Consider the following 19869-nt stretch of genomic DNA (forward strand, 5'->3'; position numbering starts at 1 on the left):
AGAAATAATCACGAATGAACATCCAAAAATCTGAAATTAACTTTTTTGGTTAAACTTCACAGTCATTTTGCACACAAACATGGCATTCCAAATGATTTCAAAGTGAAACATTTATGTGACAGTAATATGGCACCAGACAAATGACATGCAGAACGTTTTCACACTTTATGCACACCATTCAGGACTTAGATGTTTATCACCACAAATACCACAAATAATGCAGTGCTTTTCTTTCCCTGCATGAAAGTTGCTTTATTCTATTCTTTGTCTCCCTCCTTAAATCACTCAAACAAATGGATGCATTACTCGCTATCTTACCGAATGATTCTCACTCTAGAGCATCCTTGATGCTAAGGCCTATTGACGCCAGTCAGTTTTTAATTGGATAATGTATAATAAAAATTTAGCACCATGTGAGCCAAGTCAAAACACTTTCTTCCAATTCAGAATGTAATCATAATATGCTCAATGTGTCAATTCCACCAATGTTATCCTCATAAAGGTCTATTATCTGTGGTACTATTTCTCTCATTATTACTACTTCAGTACTGTTGTTGCTGTTTTTGTGGACAGAAGGACATGATTCTTTTGTGATTTTTCTCTTTGCTCTAGTGCAGATTTTTCTTATTTTCTTTATTTTACACATCTGCAGCAGTAGTTGGCCAAACAATAGTTCACTAATCATATCACCATAAGTCATATAGCATCCAAAATTGTGTACCCCATTAGCAATGATTATTGGAAAAGTACTGAACCATGAATGATTTATTGTATCAACTAATGTTTTATCCACACTCCTTGTGCTTCAGAACCATGTCATTGATTAAAAATTATTTTTCCAGCACCAGTCCTTCATTGTGATTCCCATTTCTAGTAACATTTATTCAGCAGCAGCCAATGACAGCTACTGCTTCACCCTAAATTCTGGTGATGATTGTTAATGGACAGTATGCTTGTTGGTTTCCTGCACAATGCTATTCCACAGTGATTGGGTGAAAAAAATATGCAATGAACTAAGCACTATCAGGTAGTAGTAGTTTTATGGGAGGCAACTGACAGCTAAGGTCATTTGCTGCTATTAGGGGTGGACAGGAAAGGAGGAATGGTGGAGAGAAACCCGGCATCAGCATAAGCCTACTCTTTATGAAAGGTGCCAAGGGGGCCGCAGTCTTTAAGTACCACCCAACAGACAGCGTACTCCAAGTGCTCTTCACAAAGCATCTAACATGAGAATGCACAAAGCACCACAAGTAGGGATCGGGTTACCACTGAAAAATGTTGGGTCTCCAGGATTTGAACCTGGGACCTCTCGGTGGGAAGCCAGTATGTTAGCCACTCTACCACTCTGGTCCCCTCAGTGCTATGTTGTAGCACACGCTTGCTGTGCCACATCCTGTGATTTCAAACTGAAGGCATTAAATCTTATAGCTCCAAGAGTTACATTTCCTGAGACCATGCTGAAATTCAATGGCCCTACTGCATCAGCTGTATTAAAACATGAGTCATCTTTATAACTTTTAATTTCTCCCCCTGTAAATCACAATAGTGCCGCCATCAGAGACAGAAGCTCTGTAGTCACTTCTAAACTCACTCATTATTCCCAATAATAACCTTAACCAGCACATGACAAAACCATGCAATTTGCATAGTCTTCATCTAGGCTTTCCTTCAGTCTTCACAGTTACCAATTCAGAAGATGGATTGCTGGTATGTCAAATACATAGTAGAATCAATCTACATTTGTAGGAAACAAACAAGCCAAAAAGGCCAAAAATACTCTAGTAATTGTTCCCATTCTTGACTGCATGGCAGAAGCAATAGCCACCTTTCATACAAGAAACAATGTATTCCAAGCCTCATCCATTCCCTAGACCTGCATGAACCTAAGCAATACAGGGAGGACTTAACAAGTGAATAAATGGTTGCAGAGCAATATTTTACACTGCAACACCATGGAGGTAATTCTTCATAACTAAGAGCAGTTTCTACGAAGCTATCAATCAGTCATAATTACTCATAACAATCATAGTTTCATACCAGTAAATGATTCTAAATACCCAAAACAATCACATCTGAAACCTATTGTGTTGGTCCTAGCAATTAAAATAAAAGCCAGATTAAAATATAATAGGCTGTATGATTTATAAGCACAATCGAGATTAATGTAAAAAATGCAAATGAAATGGGAATGATTTGCTTTCCTCGTGTATGCTGCACGTGATTTCATCTTAAGTTGTTCAACAGGGAAGATATTTGATAGGTATAGTGGCAAATATCTTACCTGGTGGACACCCTGAGCAGAATTCACCTGCCAGTCAGATACGTTTAAACAGATATAAAACATCCTCTAACATATTATACCAAGATCATACATCAAATACTTTCGCCATATTCTGAAGCACATTCAAGTTCACTTTGTTCCCTATTAATTATATTACAGAAGTCACCAACCGCAAGCAGCATTCCAATTTGTTGATAAGTGTGCAAACTACTAAATATATTAAGGAGGTGAAAGTGGGCAAGGGAATCACAATGATACCTTTAATCACTTCATTTACCTAAGGCATGGCGGCCCATAACTGGATTTATGAAAAAATATTTTTTTTATTTTTGTTGGTTACATAGAAACAGAGATCATCAAAATTATTTAAGCACTGAATTACAGTAACAATACATGCGAAGAGCAATTCAAGGTATTCATACATCACACAATCATATGCATTATTTCTAAGAGATGTTTTTGTATGCTGCCCTTACATGCTTTAAAACCTTCACGAGGCCTGTTGAAAAAGTTTCTGAAATTGAATTTTCCAGTGCACAATAAGGATGCTACAGGCAGCATCACGTACAGTGTAAGGAGGCAGCTTAATGTGCATGCTTGATTATTTTCTGCCTTTGAGTGAGCCAGTTGCTTCCTGCTGGCCACGGAATGATGTGATGTCATGTGTATTCATCGTTTTTCAATTTCTCTGAAGATGAATAAATGAGTTGATTTAGTTGGGTCATCCAATTATTAGTGTTCAGAAACTCAGGATCAGTGTTGGTAGTAACCAGTAGGTCCAGTGCTGGAGATGAGATATGGGGTTTCATGTACAACCCAATAACATCAATGCATCCAAGTCATCTTAAGAAATTGAAAGTGATGAAAAAATATGACAGCACCGCAGTCAGCGGCCAGCAGGCGGCAACTGGCTTGCTTCTACTGAGCACAGTGGCATCATCACTAATGCACACTGAAAAATTCAAGGTTGGTTCCTTTTTGATAGGCCTCGTGATTGAAATCTAGAAATCTATAACTAGAAAATTTGGTATTGAGATATGAACTCTATTAAATATTTATTGAAGAGAAATTACTATAATTATGAATTCAAAATGAAATTCACTGATTTACAATATTTACTTGACATAGGGTGATTAATTGATTTTGGCATTTACTTCAACCTCATTTACCTCAAACTGTAACATATATGAAAGAGTTCAAAGCCGTAGTTTAATACAAAGCACATTTACACGCAGGTGGACTTGGCCTAGAGTTAGCACCAATAGTCTCACCATCTGCCTGCATAGTTACAGATATACTAGAATTATCTTTCAACAGTGAAATCTACCATTGGAATTAATACTGGCAATTTTATTAATTTCTTTAAATCTTTAGAAATATTAGTTATCAATGTTTCACTCTGATAGTTTTCACATAGTATTCTTGTAAAAACATGGCTAGCAGAGCAATTTATATTTTCAAAATTGCACCAGTATATTATAAATTTCTTATAATTTCAGAAACAAACAAAATTTTGGCAAGATTTGCATCACTGACAAAAGAGCTGTAATTGCCATTTGACATGTACTGGTCCAATTTATTTTTTTAATTAGAATTGCAGAACTTATTTCCTTTACCTTACATAATTTGATTTATCTAATATAATTTATTGAATCATTACGTTGCATACAATTGCACAGCCTGCGCTGTTATCATCATTGACTAATACCAGTGTTGATAGGTCAACAGTTTAAGAGGGTATGAGAACAGAGTTACGTAAACTCCATTAATTTGGTGTAATTATTAGCTTAAAGTGGTTTTTTTTTCATTCAATGTTAAATTTCATGCCTATCAACTGCTTTTTGTGATTCAGATATTAGGTGATATAACTTTTACAAATGGATCACTTATCTTTGGCAATCAAAGTCTCACAAAAATTAGTAGCAGACACGTGATAGAAAAAGGAAATATATGATAAAAATATCACAGAAGATTAGAAACATTTTTTTATGAGATGCTATTTATGAGAATATCTTAATGTGAAGTTAAGAGAGGTGGTTGTAAGTCGCAAGGTATTGAGAGGATCAAAAGATTTCCTGAACCACTTCAGGAAAAACTTGTTAGTGGAAAAATATTGTACCCACAATTTTTTAACTTAATGTTACAACAAATTATACATTGTTAACCAGGATTAAATTAAAATAATATCAATCAATAATAATTTTCAAATTTATTTATTTTAAGAATTAGTAAGGTCTCATTTCCGACAACCAAAAATCAGTCCAACTTCAGTCCATTTACTTTTGAATATAAAACTTAAAATTAAACCACATAGCTTTTCCACATAAAATGTGGAAAAGCCAAGTGGTTTAATTTTAAGTTCAATATGAAGAATTTCCAACAAACTGACGTCAGAATCTGTTTTATTTTTCAATATAAATCAAAATTGAAATCCTCAATTGAAACGTTTATGTACATTACTATCCTTTTGTTCTCTGTTAGCAGCTTCATTGGCTCAAATAAAAACTATGGAACTGGAACAGTTGAGTGGGAAGAGAAAATTAAAGACCAGAGAATGAATTCAATACTTCTTGAAATTCAAATCTAAATTGCTCTTTCACATGATTTGCGTGATAGAATAAAATGGTTAAGTGGTTGAAAAAGGATTTCTGACTTAAACACATAAGACCTCTACAAGGATATGATGATTAGGTTGGAGACATCAACATCCGGAGATTATGTCACAAGACTATGGAAAATATTCTTTACCATGGATCTCTAATCCCTATAAAGGAGTAATTTTAAAATAATTTAGAAAATACACAAGGACAAGGTCTGTGGCTGAATGGGGAAACAAAGTTAGAGTTAAATAACTTTATAATATGACACTGATTTAAATTTTTTTCCAGATTTTCAACTACATGGAACAAACTTTCTCCACCTCACCATCTCTAGCAAGTTCCTCAGAACTTCATCTGTAGTCCTCAAACTTTTAAGTTGAACAAGAAAATTGAAATTTAGCATTAGACATCTTTAGTCAAAACTGATCAGCAGTAAGTAGCATTAAAACACGTAATTTGAAGAGACAGGCTAACTTCCACAGGTCAAATTTAAGCTTCATGAGAAAAACATGGAACCCAATGTCAAGGGTCCCTTTTTGCTTTTTTTTTAGAATACATGCACTTGAGGATATAACTAAAAATATAGCTAAAAAATATATCCTCTAATTTTGCTTAAGATTTTCCATTCCTCATTAAAAAAATATATTTTATCTTTTTCATTCACATGTTTAAAAGAATTTTTATTCAAGTTTTGTTTTATTTGTTACTGCAATCATTTCTTACAACTAAGAATGAGATAATAAAGGAAATTTTCATCATAGAAAGCTATAACTTTAATTCCATAAATGATGTCATCAGGTATTTTTTATGCATCCAAATAGTTGTAAAAAAAACATTTTACTTTTCTTCTTTTTTCCGAGTCATTTTGAATTCAGTATACACTATGTAATTAATGAAATAAGAATATAAAAAAAATAGGAACTAATATAAATTAATCACACACCATAAGATCATTACAATCGCCAAAATGAGCAACAGACAAGGGAATGAAGGTAAAAGCATAAAAATGGAATTGCTATCTAAAATAACAGGAGAAAAATGGTGGCACTGTCAGAAAATAATGCACATCCACTGACTTGAACATTAACATGGAAAAACTGAAGAAGGGAGCAAGGTGACACCCGAAGCCATAACAATTATAGTGAATCCAAACTGTCACTTTATAGTCAAACATTTAATATAAGACTTCAGAGCAGACAACAAAAAATAATTATTTTCGACAAGAAAGCCTACAAACAAAACAACTGCTTTGAACATTGAACACTGTTTATACCAATTTGGAAATTAGAGAGAAAGAAGTTCAAATTTAAAGTAAGGAAATGAAGTTAAGCGAGGAAATAAAATTTTCTTCGAAAATACACTGATTTCCTATCAAGGTATCAACTTTTAATGGCCCATTTATATGAATCACACCAATGCGGGTACAATGAAATCTAAGCCAGGCCTTTCCCATAGCTGATCAAAATTGTAGCTTTCAAATCACCATTCTTTTCAGACAATGCAAAAGAAATATAAAATGATGATTTTGTATTTCTGACAAATTTACAAATATTTACTGTCTCAGCTACTAGAAATTCCTTTGCATTAAGTTATGTAATTTCCTAACAAAGGGATATTATTAAACCACTTAGATTATGTTTGGCATGCATTTTACACATTTAAGATTTTTAGAGAAATATCAAAATATTTCCCACTAAGGACAGAATTCAAAGACCATGCATTTTAAAAAAAATAATCAAGAAAAAGAAAATTCCAAAACTCTCTTCCTGGAAGGATCAACAGCTGTACATTGTTGAAAATTACCACACTTGGTATTTATATAATATTAATATCTAACAATACTGACATACACGTCTAAGAATTTTTAGATTTGCCAAGTAACACGAATCACATGTACTGCTTTTCCCAACAAAGCATTAATTATTGATACTTTCATTTAGTAATCAACCTTCATATCCAACATGAAATGCATTCACTTTGAATGGCTTTCGTAATTTTGTGGACATACTGATCTTCTCTGATGATTGTTGAGAGAAATGATAACATGCTCCCCTCTTACTTCAGTTTTCAAAGACATTAATAAATAGATTTTTAAAGACACTAATAAAACTCCTTTCATGGAGCCAAGACCACTAAATATCTTGGGTCCTACAAAATAAGAGGATATCCCATGCCAAATTATGGTTCACTAGTATCCTATGGTAACTACAAGGAAGAGCAGTTCTGTATAATTTTAAGCTAAGACTGGTGCCTCTAGCAAAGCCTATATTCCCCTGAGATGCCGCTAAGCCAATTTCGTCCAGTCATAAGGTGCCCCAAACTAAATATTAGAGTTTACAAGAAATCCATACTCAAAATCGGAATCAAACTTGCAACTTTTTGGCTAGAAGGCAAGAGTTTTACCAACCTAACTAATCCAAATGGCAGAAAAAAAATAATAATTTTTTAATTTTTATTTAATCCATTAGTAAGGCTAAGAACTTCTTGAAAAAGAGATACTAAAAATGGAGATAGTACTGGAGAGATGTTTCAACTGAAATCACAGATTTAATCATTTGACACACAAGGTACGAACTCATGAAAGTACAGAAGGTAAAGCACAGAAATCCATCACCAGGATTCAGGACTTGACAGAGAAATTTCCAGGATAGTGCTTAGGCCAGTTGAACTACCAAAGATGTGCTCTCACACTGAGAAATTCTGTTGATGAAATAAGGATATTTTAATTTTCATGAAAGTTTGATTGCTCAGATTTTAAATAAAGCATGTTCGAAAAAATTTTTTCATAGCTGCCGCCTACAGGCATTATTAGTTTTAAATGAAAGAATTGATTTCAGGGCACCTGAATACAGTGTATCTACTCATATACAGAATACCAAGATGAGCTTTTAGAAGCATCAAATAGATGGGTCATTTTATTAAAAATTGGGTATGATGTTATATTCACAACTATCCATGGTAACCTCAACAGTATGGCTCCAAAACAATTTTTTTAAGCTGAAAATGTTTCAAATTTGTTGAAGGCTATAGAACAATGATATTTTTTGCAAACAACTTTTGGTATATTTTACAATGATGAAGGTTTAGGAATGGTGAACGAAGAGAGATGGCGGTTAAGAGAAATACAATAAGCATTATAAGTGGATACAGGAGATACTAAGAGGTAAAGACAAGGTGAAAGCAGTAATAAGAGGAGAAAATTCTAAGAAAGTGAAGTAAAGAGAGGAAAAGAATAGAAATTGCTGATGGAATGAATGAGGTAGTTAGTATGGCGAGCTAAAAAAATGAGTTACAGTAATAAAGTGAGGGGTTCAAGAATTTTTTGTGGTACCTCAGTTAGGGCTTACAAGTACAGTAACGAGTAGTATCTGGAACCATCTAAAACCTAACCATAGCAGGTAGACTACTGGTAATAATAACCCTCATGAGAACCTATAAGAGGTACCTGGACATGACGGGAAATACTAATATTTAATACAGTCTTATAATACTGTTGATTTCAGTTACCGTAAATAATGTTCTACTGCATTTGACAATTTATTTTTGCCTCCCAAAACAACTAAGACACTAAAATCAATTTATTTCTTGTGTCGTAACACATAATCCATTTCATCCACTTATACACAATAACTCTTTAGTAAGACCTCATGCCAAAACAGTACACTTAATGAACCTTAACATATAGCAGCCAACATCACAGAAAATGGGTTATGGGCTGAAGTTGCAAAACGGCTGGATTAAATGGGCTCTCAGCAATCACTTCCCTCAGACCCCCAAGTCATAAAAACAACAAATCCTCTACTTATGTTTTCATTATTTTATATCTTTACACAATTCATGGTATGCATCAACACAACCAACCTCTATTTATTGTGCGCATTTAAATGATACTTGAGTCGAGATCAAATCTTTCCCCATCTTCAATGAATTCTTGGACCTAGGTGAGTTTTCCATTATCTCTTGTTTATCACCCTGCCATCAACTGAACACTCAACACCAGAGTCAATAAGTTACCAGATTTTCATTAGAAAAATTAATCTACGAGAAAAGAGACTAACTGCGAAGGAGGATTTAGTCACACCGTTACTTTTATACTATTATTATATGCATATTAAATAAGAAATATGGTGAAAAACCCGATAGGAAGTCACTACAAATCTCTTTTCAAATAAGAGGACAGATTAATGACCCCTCTAGGCCACATGAACATCTAATCCACATAACACACTGTCAGTAAAGTTAGTAGATGAAGCTAAATATAGGCTGAATGAGAGTAACCTTAGTAAGCCAATGCTGCCATATGTTTGTAAAGTAATCAAGTTTGTTTTCACCCATTCCCAATGCCACTAGAATCTTGCCCGGATGTACCTTTGGGCACCGAAAAATACTGCTTTTTCAAACAATCTTCTTGGAATAGCAAAGCAGATATGAGACAAACAGAGCTGCCAATTGGATCTAGAAAGAGAGCAATCAGCCCTTATTGTTTACTAAGAATATACTTAAGCATAATGAGAAGGAAATTGCAGTTGCATTTTAACATAACAAATAGAATAATCATTAGAATATTCGCAAAAATTAAATTAAAATAAAAACTAAATTTAAATTTAAGATAATAAGGTAGAAACCTAAAAGAATGCAATCTTGAAGCTAAAAAAATCATAAAGGATGTGACTATATTGCATGCAATATGGCAAAAATATTCCATGCTTTCCATTGGAAATCAGATTGTTACCCGATAAATGAGCATATGTCTTAACAGAAATACATATTTAAATAACTATAGCTTGCACAAATATTAATTGCAAAGCTAATGTGACCCTATAATGACAGAAAATTAAATTGCTTATTAGATTCAAATGAGGTTCACACTTTGCAAGATGTCACTTACTAAAAAATCATGCCAAGAGAATTAATCTAGTGCTTCATCATTTGGATTAACAGAAACAAAAACTTCCTACGAAAAAGCATTTCCAGCAAAAGCAAGTTTCTAAATTATGTTGAAAAGATGGCCAATGATTAAGGCAATTATTTGATTGCACTACCTATTAACATCTCACGACAAACTTGATTTATTAAGTTAACATTATTTTCCCTGTTTTTTCATCACTACCAAACAATTACTTAAACAAACAATAAAGCCTCAACACTCAAAGCCCCATAAAAAGTTTCATTTTTTCTGTTCTTAAGGAAAACAGTGAAGTTACATAATGGACAAACAAACTGTAATATTTCAAAACATCAATCCCATCTTGCCTTCAGAAAAATAGAATAAAAATGTTCCCAAAGTGAAAAGTCTGCAACTAACAACTTATAAATTGAGCACATGGCATCCCTCAGTTCAGTTTCTTTCTCCTTCCTCAAAACAATACATGATTTGACAAGTCCACTTGGATTATTCTATATTCACTTAACCAACATCCCTTTCATTTCTTATCCTAAGTTTTACACAGTACAGTCTTCAAAGATCTCTAGCTTAGGGCCACAGTTGAATCCATCTACTCATCATAAATTTACAAAACATCATAATGAGGTTTTGCGTAGCCTGTAGTCAACATTATAATTTTTATTGCTCATTGGCAAAGAAGAGGGCCATTGCTCATTGGTAAAGAAGATACTGGGCCTATTGGGTACAAAGAAGTGACAAAATTCTTGGATCTATGACAAATGTTTTAGAATCATAATTAGCACATTACAATCATATTGAAAGTGAAAATTTAATACACTTAATTGTGGCACTATGGAGGTAATATTGCCCACTTTTAAATTTTAATGAACTTTTACCTCTTTACCAATAATTGACATTTAATTATTCCTGACATTATGCATACAAATAGTTATGCATTTGCATGAATTCTATTCTGGTCTAAGTTTAATTACAATTAATGGAACCTATTTTATAATGCATGCATCGACAAGTTGCAGTAGATTTAGAATTAATGTAACTAGTATTATTTTTATCAAATAATACTATTATCAACCCAGTGTGATCACTATATAAACTAAATGCAAAATGGGGAGTAATTATACTTCAGTATCTCCATTGAATTCATAACACTCATGAAAACATAAAAATTATATATTCATCACCAAGGAGGGAGGTCACAAAAGTAAGCCATTACTATTACTAGAAGAAACCTAAGAAGCCTTTTAACCTTCTTATTGAACTAAATTGTTTACCCATGAAGCAAGTTATTATGTAAATTGTAGGTATTCATGAAGATAATGATTTTAAAAACTACTTCCACAAGTACATTATAATGGTTTATATACACTGTTGCAATCATACACATTGGTCATTTACTTTTTCATCCAAACGTATTGCCCATTAGCTTTGCAAATGTGTTTTTCTCTTTTTCAAGCATGGTTTATTAACATCTAACTTTATGTACACAGCATTTTTTGGTAAGGTACACTTTTTCCTTAATTTTTACCCTAAAAATGGAGGAACTGAAGTCCTGAGTGTAATTACTTTCTGTGAAAAGTTTAGGAATGTTTTGCTCTAGCTCAAAATTTTTCAATTAAAGAAATCAATCATCACCAAACCCATGGATAAGAAACAGTCTTCACTTTTCTGTGCAAGTGTCAGCCAGGATTAACTAGTGGAAGATGATTTATGGAAGAAATCATCAATTTAGTATACTCCAGATGCCATAATACCTAACATGGTCATACATGCACCGAAGCTTTTTATTTTCATTATGCAATGGGATTGTACGAAAGGGGTGGCAATTTACCGAACAACTAAATTACTTTGTGAAACACGTCCACAATTGGCCAGGATTAGTTCTTACATTTTTGGTGTTAGTTTCAATTCAAAAGAAGAGCTCTGAGTAATGGATTATAATTCAGTTTGAAACAGAAAGGCAGAAAGGAATAGCATCAAAATAAATGAAAATTTTTCATTAAAAAAATAATAGACATTTCGTGAATCAGTGCCAGAATAACTATAAAGCACCACAAGTCTCATTACATTCCTCGGGTAATCTGTTTTTATCAGTATGCTGATGATTGTAATTAAAAACATGCCATGCTTGCCTAAATATAAGCCAATTATTTTTGTCAGAATTATAAATATAAGATCACCCAATGGATTTAATTCAAAGCCTTGTAAAAGTTCTATCATTTCTCAGGGTTATGGTCTGAATCATTGAAGTTCACATAAACTTTCATTACATTTAAAATAAATTTCTAGCATTTTCATTTGATAATTACCACTATATTTTTCTATTAAATTTGCATATTTCATTAAAAGGTGTTAGATCAAGAGTGTTAACAACCGCTGTTTACTAAATATGTGACATTGGATTTCAATGCTTAATTATTTCAATTCCAACAATATACACAGCAATAACTTTTCCATCAGTTTGACCAACGCAAAAACTGCAACTAATCTGATGAGGAACAGAAAATAACAATCCAAATAACCCCATACATTTAACTATACATGTAGTATATGCAGAATGACTAGAAGTGAATTAAAAAACTTCTTTCCCAGGAGCGGACTGCTTGTTTGTAAATAAATTATGTTACGCTTGACTTATGGAACCAATTCACAGTTTAACATATCATGGAGATAAGGAATTCCAGCACGATAAAAAGAGGTTTAAAATCCATGGAACTAGTTTTACTCATTCAAGTGTGCCATAGTTTGTGGTTTCAAAGAAATTGAATGACATTGCCACATTAAAATCACATAAGCAATTGGAACCCATGGATCATAGCCCATTCAAGGTAGACCCTCAGCTTAGGATTTCAATGCATGAGAAGACCTTTAAATAAGCAAAGGAATGTACGGTTAGGCCTCAGCAAAGGTGGGGGAGGAAAGGGAGTGAAATGAAATGATAGACATGCAGGAAAAATATACTCTGGTGGGTTCTCACTGCTAATTGCCTGATCAATGGGGCATGAATCCTGATTTGAAGAAAAAAACTTGAATGCTATATGCTTTATTGGCCTTCAACTGCAGTGATTTCATAAGACAAAATTCTACGAATAACCTTGATATAAGTATCTAGGACAGTTAATCATGGCTAAAAAAATCACATACCTAGTAATCTACACATATTTGACACAAGAAAACTGAGAAAAGCAAGACATCCAAAAGTGAGTTGTGACAATTGGTACAGTACCCCAATATCAGATTTTCAATAAGTTTAGACAAAATGCTGATTTATCATGTGAAAGTAAGGACCGCATACAAAAAAACCTAAGAATGGACGAGGGACACTTAAAGATAAATTATTATTTGCCGGAGGCAACTTCGAATTGGCAGACTCATTGTGATGCCCCAGCTTCTGTACGTGGCATTGAAGGGTTTAAGTACAGTAAAATGCTATAGCCTCACTCTCTCTATCAAGACATAATGTGACTGCCTCTCTATATATTTGGCTACCATTTCCACTAAATACAACCTCACTTACTCACTTATTGCCTCAGGCCTGATTGGATAGGCAACCGAGTTGTTTGAGTCAAAACAAATATTTCAGTAGGTGATTAACCTTTCCATTAACACCAATGAAGGGAGCCAATTGTAGTTAGAACATCCATTTATTGCAATAAGATGTAGTTTTTATAGGAGGCTACCAACAACTAAGTTCATTAGCCTTATTGCAATTAACTGACTGGAAAAAGAGGAGGCAGAAATCAGTACATGGTTTTCAACTTAGTTAGCAGTTCAACTTAAAATGGATTAAAGAAAATTTGAAGAGTAAAATTCCCTTGGAGTGCCCTGATTTACAGTGTTTTTTTCCAAATTTCCTCAGTCCCCTTCTAGAAAGATACACTTCTCCAACATTCCGGCCTTTTTTTAATCCCTCCAAAAAAAAGGATTTATCGAACTATCCAAGATACGCCTCTGTCTCGCCGATAACTTCCTTGTTTGAGCTAAATTTTTTCCCCGCGAGCCGCTTCTTCATGTTGGGGATTAAGAAAAAGTCGCAGGGAGCCAGATCGGGTGAATACGAGGGGTGCAGCAGCATTCATAATGTAGTTCATGCGGTTCATGAAGTTGACAGCCGGATCAGCTTGTTGTCCACCGTCAGCAATCACGGCACCCATCGGGCCGACAATTTTCTCATCGCCACTTTATCATGTAAAATATTAATAGCCATTCCAGTCAATACACCCACGGCCTCTGCTACTTCACCCACTTTCGTTCGTCGATCAGCGAGAATCATGGCGTGGACTTTTTGAATGATTTCCTCGGTAACCACCTCTGCCGGGAGTCCTGATCGCTCCTCATCAAAAACATGTTCCCTCACGTTTAACTCCGTTATACCAATATCTAACTGTGGGCAAAAATGGCGAAGTGTCCCCATAAACAGCATCCAACTTTGCTTTTATCTCCTCGCATTTCTTCCCATCCAAAAACAAAAAGCAAATTACCGAACCATACTGCTATTTTTCCATCTTAGCGAAAATCACAAAACACATCTTACTCGAATGGCTGCTAAATCCAAACTAACCTTTAAATCATTCTGAAATTTGCTTCACCGTCGTTTGATAGATGGCAGCACACGAGGATAACATGAACTTCCCTCAGTAATGCCCTTTGTTGTCAAACACGGGTACTTATTGAATCGCCCTTGTATGTTGGACCTTTGAAGCAAAACTATGTCAATGACTTGGTAATCATCAGCCTATCCTTTGGCATAACAATAATATCAGTATCAAGAATTGACCTGAGCAGAAATGAGTCAAGTAACACCCAATTAACTATTTCTTTCACCAGGCATTTGCCATCTTCACAATAATCACACAAAATTTCAACTTATGTTACAGTTGTACAAGGTCTACCCCAGAAGTAGCATGACATTTTTCCCGGATAGGCAGACGGATGGGCGATGGTTTCTCTGGCAGGGTTCGAGAGAGGGGAGTCTCAGGAAAAGCTGGACACCAGAGGCATTTGGCTCCCAGCATTTCTTGAGGGCAGATTGTTGTACACGAAACCTTTACAACATGACCTCATTATGCTCCATCATGAACCAGCTATTGGAACAGCACTAAACCAGGAAAGAGACTTATGACATGGTCAAGGCAGCTTATGGTGACAATACCATGGGCAGATCGGGTGCTTTTGATAGGTAGAAGTTGTTTCGGGAGGTTAGAAAAGATATTAAAGATGCCAAACATTCAGCGTGCCTTTCGACTTAGAAAACTGACAAAAAACTTGCAAAAGTGAAAGTTTTACTGGACAGGGATGGCAAATTTAAGTGTTTGCATGGTTTCTGATGAACTTAACCTCCCTAATATCAATGTGCATCGACTTGTGACGGAAGACATGGGCATGAGAAAGGTGTGAGCAAACTTGACGCCACATGGGCTCTGAGCCAAACAAAAGGAAACTCGCACATGGATCTGCCAAGAGCTTCTAAAACATGTGAGTGAGGATCTAAATTTTTTAGATAATGGCCCATCAGACTTGTTCCTCTTCCCCCACCTCTACTCCATGCTGGAAGGACATCACTACAGCTCGGTAAAAGCATTACAACAGGCGAGAGGGAGCTTATAACCACTCCAGGTGGCACCTTCCAGAAGACATACAAGGCATGGAAAACCCACTAGCAATGGTATATGAATGCACAAGGGTGTTACTTTGAAGGCTTATGAGTGAATATATCAATTCTGGCAATTCAATTTTTTTAATTGACTCAGTCCTACTATTGTTCTGACTGGCCTAGTATGCATTGCAGGACTGATGGAAAAATGGAAGGAAAAATGCAAGAGGAGATATTTTTGTGTTACTAGAGAAAATGCAATACTTTAAGTTGACATTAAATTGGATTTTATTAGGTTTATCGGTGAATTAATTTTAGTAATTCTCTTTAAGTATTCCACTTTTAAGACACCAGTTGGCTTACCTTTTACCAGTATATTAATGAAAGACTAAAATCAGCCAAGATTGAAATTAGTGTCACCAAATTCTCACTACTCATTGAAATTGACATGAGAAACAAAAGGTCAAAACAAAACAATTGTTTTTTGTACTTTTAAGGCTATTCAGTTTAATAATTATTATCAATCAGGTAGTCCATGTAAACAGATAAATCGGGTGGTTTTAAGGATTTATACCATTGAATTTATTTATATTAACTGATTGTACTTAACATTTTCTACATCAAAATTGGATGGACAACTAATTGATATCTAAGAATAATCCTTCAACATAAAATGTCATTGAAAACAATTAAAAAGTAATCTAACAAAATGAAATGATCATCATACTGTATCAACTATCCAGGAAAAGTCTTCTATTGGAATTTTTGGAGATTGATAGGATCATTTCCATGATACTCACTAATTTGAAGGCGATAATTCACAAATTTGCAAGATTTCTCTGCTCTTCTGGATACAAACTTTTTATACTACATATGGTCCCCTTAAAATATCACATATTCATAAATAAAATGAAATTAAGGCTTCATAAACATTGAACCAAAATTGTTGATGGAAAAAGATATTTCAACATTTCCTACAAAATTTGTTCTTTGAAGAAAATATTCTGACTAAGTGGTATGAAGATATGGTGCATGCAATTCTATTGCCAAAATTCATTAATAAAATTCACAAGTTAAAACTAATAAAATGAATAACATGGTGGAAAAGATGACCCTTATTAAGCAGCAATTCCACTTTTCCCTTGGATAAAATTGGCAAACCATCTTAAGTTTAGTAAAACAGTTGCATATAAAATTCCATGTGTCGCAGGGGAGTATTTATTGATTTAAGGAGTCCAAAAAACCCCAAGCATATTAACGCACACACGTACAGACATTAAAAAAAATACCTAAAAATATGTATTGGTTTTACCACCTACAAATCTAGCAGGTGATTTTTTATAAAAACCATACTTCACCTTAAACTTCATTAAAACAAAGTGAAAGCAAAATTACCACCTCAGTACTTTCTTTAATTATAAACAAGGCAAAATATCATCCAATGTATACCTTGACTTCCTAGTAAAATTCACAATGCTTAAGGGTCATAAGAGATAAAAATATTATGGTTAACTTCATTCATACCATTATGTTGTTCACATTTTCAGGTTAAAAAATGCTCCTAAAATTCCACTTTATTTATGCCATTTATTTTAAAGAACATAAATTAAAATGTATGCACTTTGTGAAAAAATTATGATCAGAGAAAACTAAAAAAAATGCCAAAAATGACATTCCAATTAAAAAGAGAAATGAATACATACCCATCTTCACCAAGTGAGGCATCCCAGAGAAGTTTTATAGGATAGGCTTGCACATCAGTGACATTAAACTCTCTTACTCGGACGGCAGGGGAAAGCATGGCACACTGGAGGGCACAGCCACGGGCAACAGCCTCATCTTGATTGAGAGTCGTACTAGACGTCTTACCAAACACAACCTCTAATAAATGCTTGATTGCAGGGATACGGCTAGATCCACCGACAATTTCCACAGCATAAATCTCATCATGATGCAGCTCTGTAAATAAACCAATTTATGCTAAAGTTTTCATGCTGGAAGTATATAAGTGTGTATGCTGGTCAGGGGAGCACAGTATTTGGCACCTGAGGGGAGTCTCTGAAGCAGGAAAAATTGTTTCTTCCCCGTTTTCCTAATATGATCCTACTTAGCACAAAAATCTACTTCCCCAACAATGCACAGAAAAAATCACGAAAGATATTGAATATTACTTTACAGCTGTGGTAAAATGGCAAAGTTTGTCAACCATCCTGATTTGTTTGATTATTTATGTAAAAATGGAAGAGGTTCATGGTACCATTAGAACAATTCAAAAGTGAACCTAAAATCTAGAAAAAGCAGATGGCTGCTCAAGAATATCATCCAAACTATCTTAGATCTGAGGTGGCAAGTCAAAAGAGAGGGCAACATGTTAACCACAATTCATGAGGACTTGTTGATAAAAATAGAACATTAAACAAAATAGAACAAGCGAAAAAACTATATCAAACCACTAAGCATTGTCACATACTAAGAGAATACAGGTTTTTGACCTGTATTTTTCCACTTTCCACAACAACGCTGATGTGGACATAAATTTCACAGCATATACATGAAAAACAGTCAAATGGTATGAAATAACTTTTTTTAAGAAATTGAGTGTTATGAACTCACACAACAATGTATCAAATGAATACTGGAAGAAAAACCAACGGTGTAAATTCAGAAAACTTCTTCGCTTTAGGAGGATTTCATGAAGGAGAGGCACTTCCCCAGAGGAGGAGGCATTTGCCTTTTACGACATCACTTTTCAATGGTAGTGACTGCAACAGAAACTATAGGGACCACTCCAATGAAATGATGTGTATGCCAGCAGAAACAAGAATGAAACCAAATACAGGGGTGATGTGTATTGAAGCAAATACTTCGCCTACATCCACATTATGAGGAATAACAAGTTTAAAATTTAATTAAATGCAAGAAAATAATATATCCAAGAAGCTCAATTAACATAATCTGTCAGTGCACATTTAAGATGCTGTTAATAAAAACATTCTTATTTTCAGGGGATATTTAGTCAGCTGAATGGACAAACTGTGGAATACATTTGTTCACACGAAAACAAAAGCAATGATGCCAAATGCTATAAATTTTAGCAAATTTATTAATAAAACTATTTACAATAAAAAAGTATACTTTTTTAGGATAAAACCTCATTCCAAAGGGTCAGCCAGTAGTAAAACCAATACTCAATAATTAGGCAAATATCAAACCCTACAGCTTTACACAGTTATTGAAAATCATGTCTTAAAAACAAAAATTACGTTAGTCAGGTTTCAAAATAGAATGAAGAAATAAGCATGATGCTGGACAAATTATAATTTCTGCTGCTGCACATTTTCATTAATCACAAATGTCTTTAACAAATGTCAAAATATTTAAGTTCCTATGTTTGCAGAAGAGATTATTTTGTAAACAAAAAATAGTCACAAGTACGAGCTGCAGAAATATGCAAAACTCAGAATCCACTCAAGTTGAAATTTTTAACATCAGCTCTTATTCCAATGTACTTTCAAGCAATGATAATATATCGACTACTTACTCGAGTCCTCAAGGCATTTCCTCAGCGTCTTCTCAACCCTTTCAAACAGATGACCACACAGAGATTCCATATCACTCCTAAATTAAAATGAAACACATGAGTTTTCAAATTTTCATATCATGACATAAAAAATGTTAGATCTAAAACTGGTTATGCAAAACAGAAATAGTCAAAGAGAGGAATTTCTGTATGTATTTATTTTTAAGTAATCAGCTAATTAATTTCACCAATGACTCTAGATTCTGTGTATTGAAAATTAATGAAATGCAGACACATCCAGTAAGAATATTTTCACTCCAACACATCTCATCTCAGTGTATGACATCGCTTCATATTTTCACAAATAAAATTTGAAATTTTAACATTTTCATCCAAATTTGATTAGTTTTGTCTTATGCTAACCCCTTTCATACGAAAATCTTTTGGCTTGTTGTTGGCAGAGGCAGCTAGTCTAGCATTATTCTCTACTTCAACTATAGCACTAGATATTTTGAGCATGGCCATTGGGTGAATTCAAGAGTGAATTTTGCCAAACCCCCTATCCCCAAGGGAAGAGAGACAAGTCATTGTTCCATAAGGAACACAAAGTTTTTTGTTACAAATGGGGAAATACCGACAGTGTGGGCAAAGACATCAAACGATAGTTTGTTCCAGTAGCACTAACACCCAATGGTGGCAGGTAACCTGCATTGTCACACCAGCTAACTACAGACAATAACTCCAATATAATGTTATTAACAAAGAAAAAAGCCAAATATACAAACACATCATTCTTAAAAAGAGAAAATCATTCTAAAAATAAACTGTCGACTCCACTCATCTTACATTCATACATACTTCTACAGTCAAATGTGTGTCATCTTTTCTAGAATAGGAAAATATCTAACTTTATTTAAATTAAAGAAAAACATTAAGATACATAAATGTTGAAAAATACTTCTGGAAATATAT

The 19869-nt window shown here is 34.1% G+C and overlaps 1 protein-coding gene across 1 annotated transcript in view; it reads right to left on the reverse strand.

The window, feature by feature from the left end:
- Window positions 1-19869, reverse strand: part of Hsp110 (heat shock protein 70Cb) — a 68743-nt gene that overhangs the window by 17991 nt on the left and 30883 nt on the right. Inside the window, exons 6-7 of the mRNA XM_071596328.1 lie at window positions 18919-18995; window positions 17081-17336 (exon numbers count right to left, since the gene is read on the reverse strand). Coding sequence (XP_071452429.1) covers window positions 17081-17336; window positions 18919-18995 — 333 coding nt within the window. The remainder of the gene's footprint in view (window positions 1-17080; window positions 17337-18918; window positions 18996-19869) is intronic.

Source organism: Hetaerina americana, unplaced genomic scaffold (assembly GCF_022747635.1).
Source record: "Hetaerina americana unplaced genomic scaffold, ioHetAmer1.1.p SCAF_8, whole genome shotgun sequence".
Taxonomy (NCBI): Eukaryota; Metazoa; Arthropoda; class Insecta; order Odonata; family Calopterygidae; genus Hetaerina; species Hetaerina americana.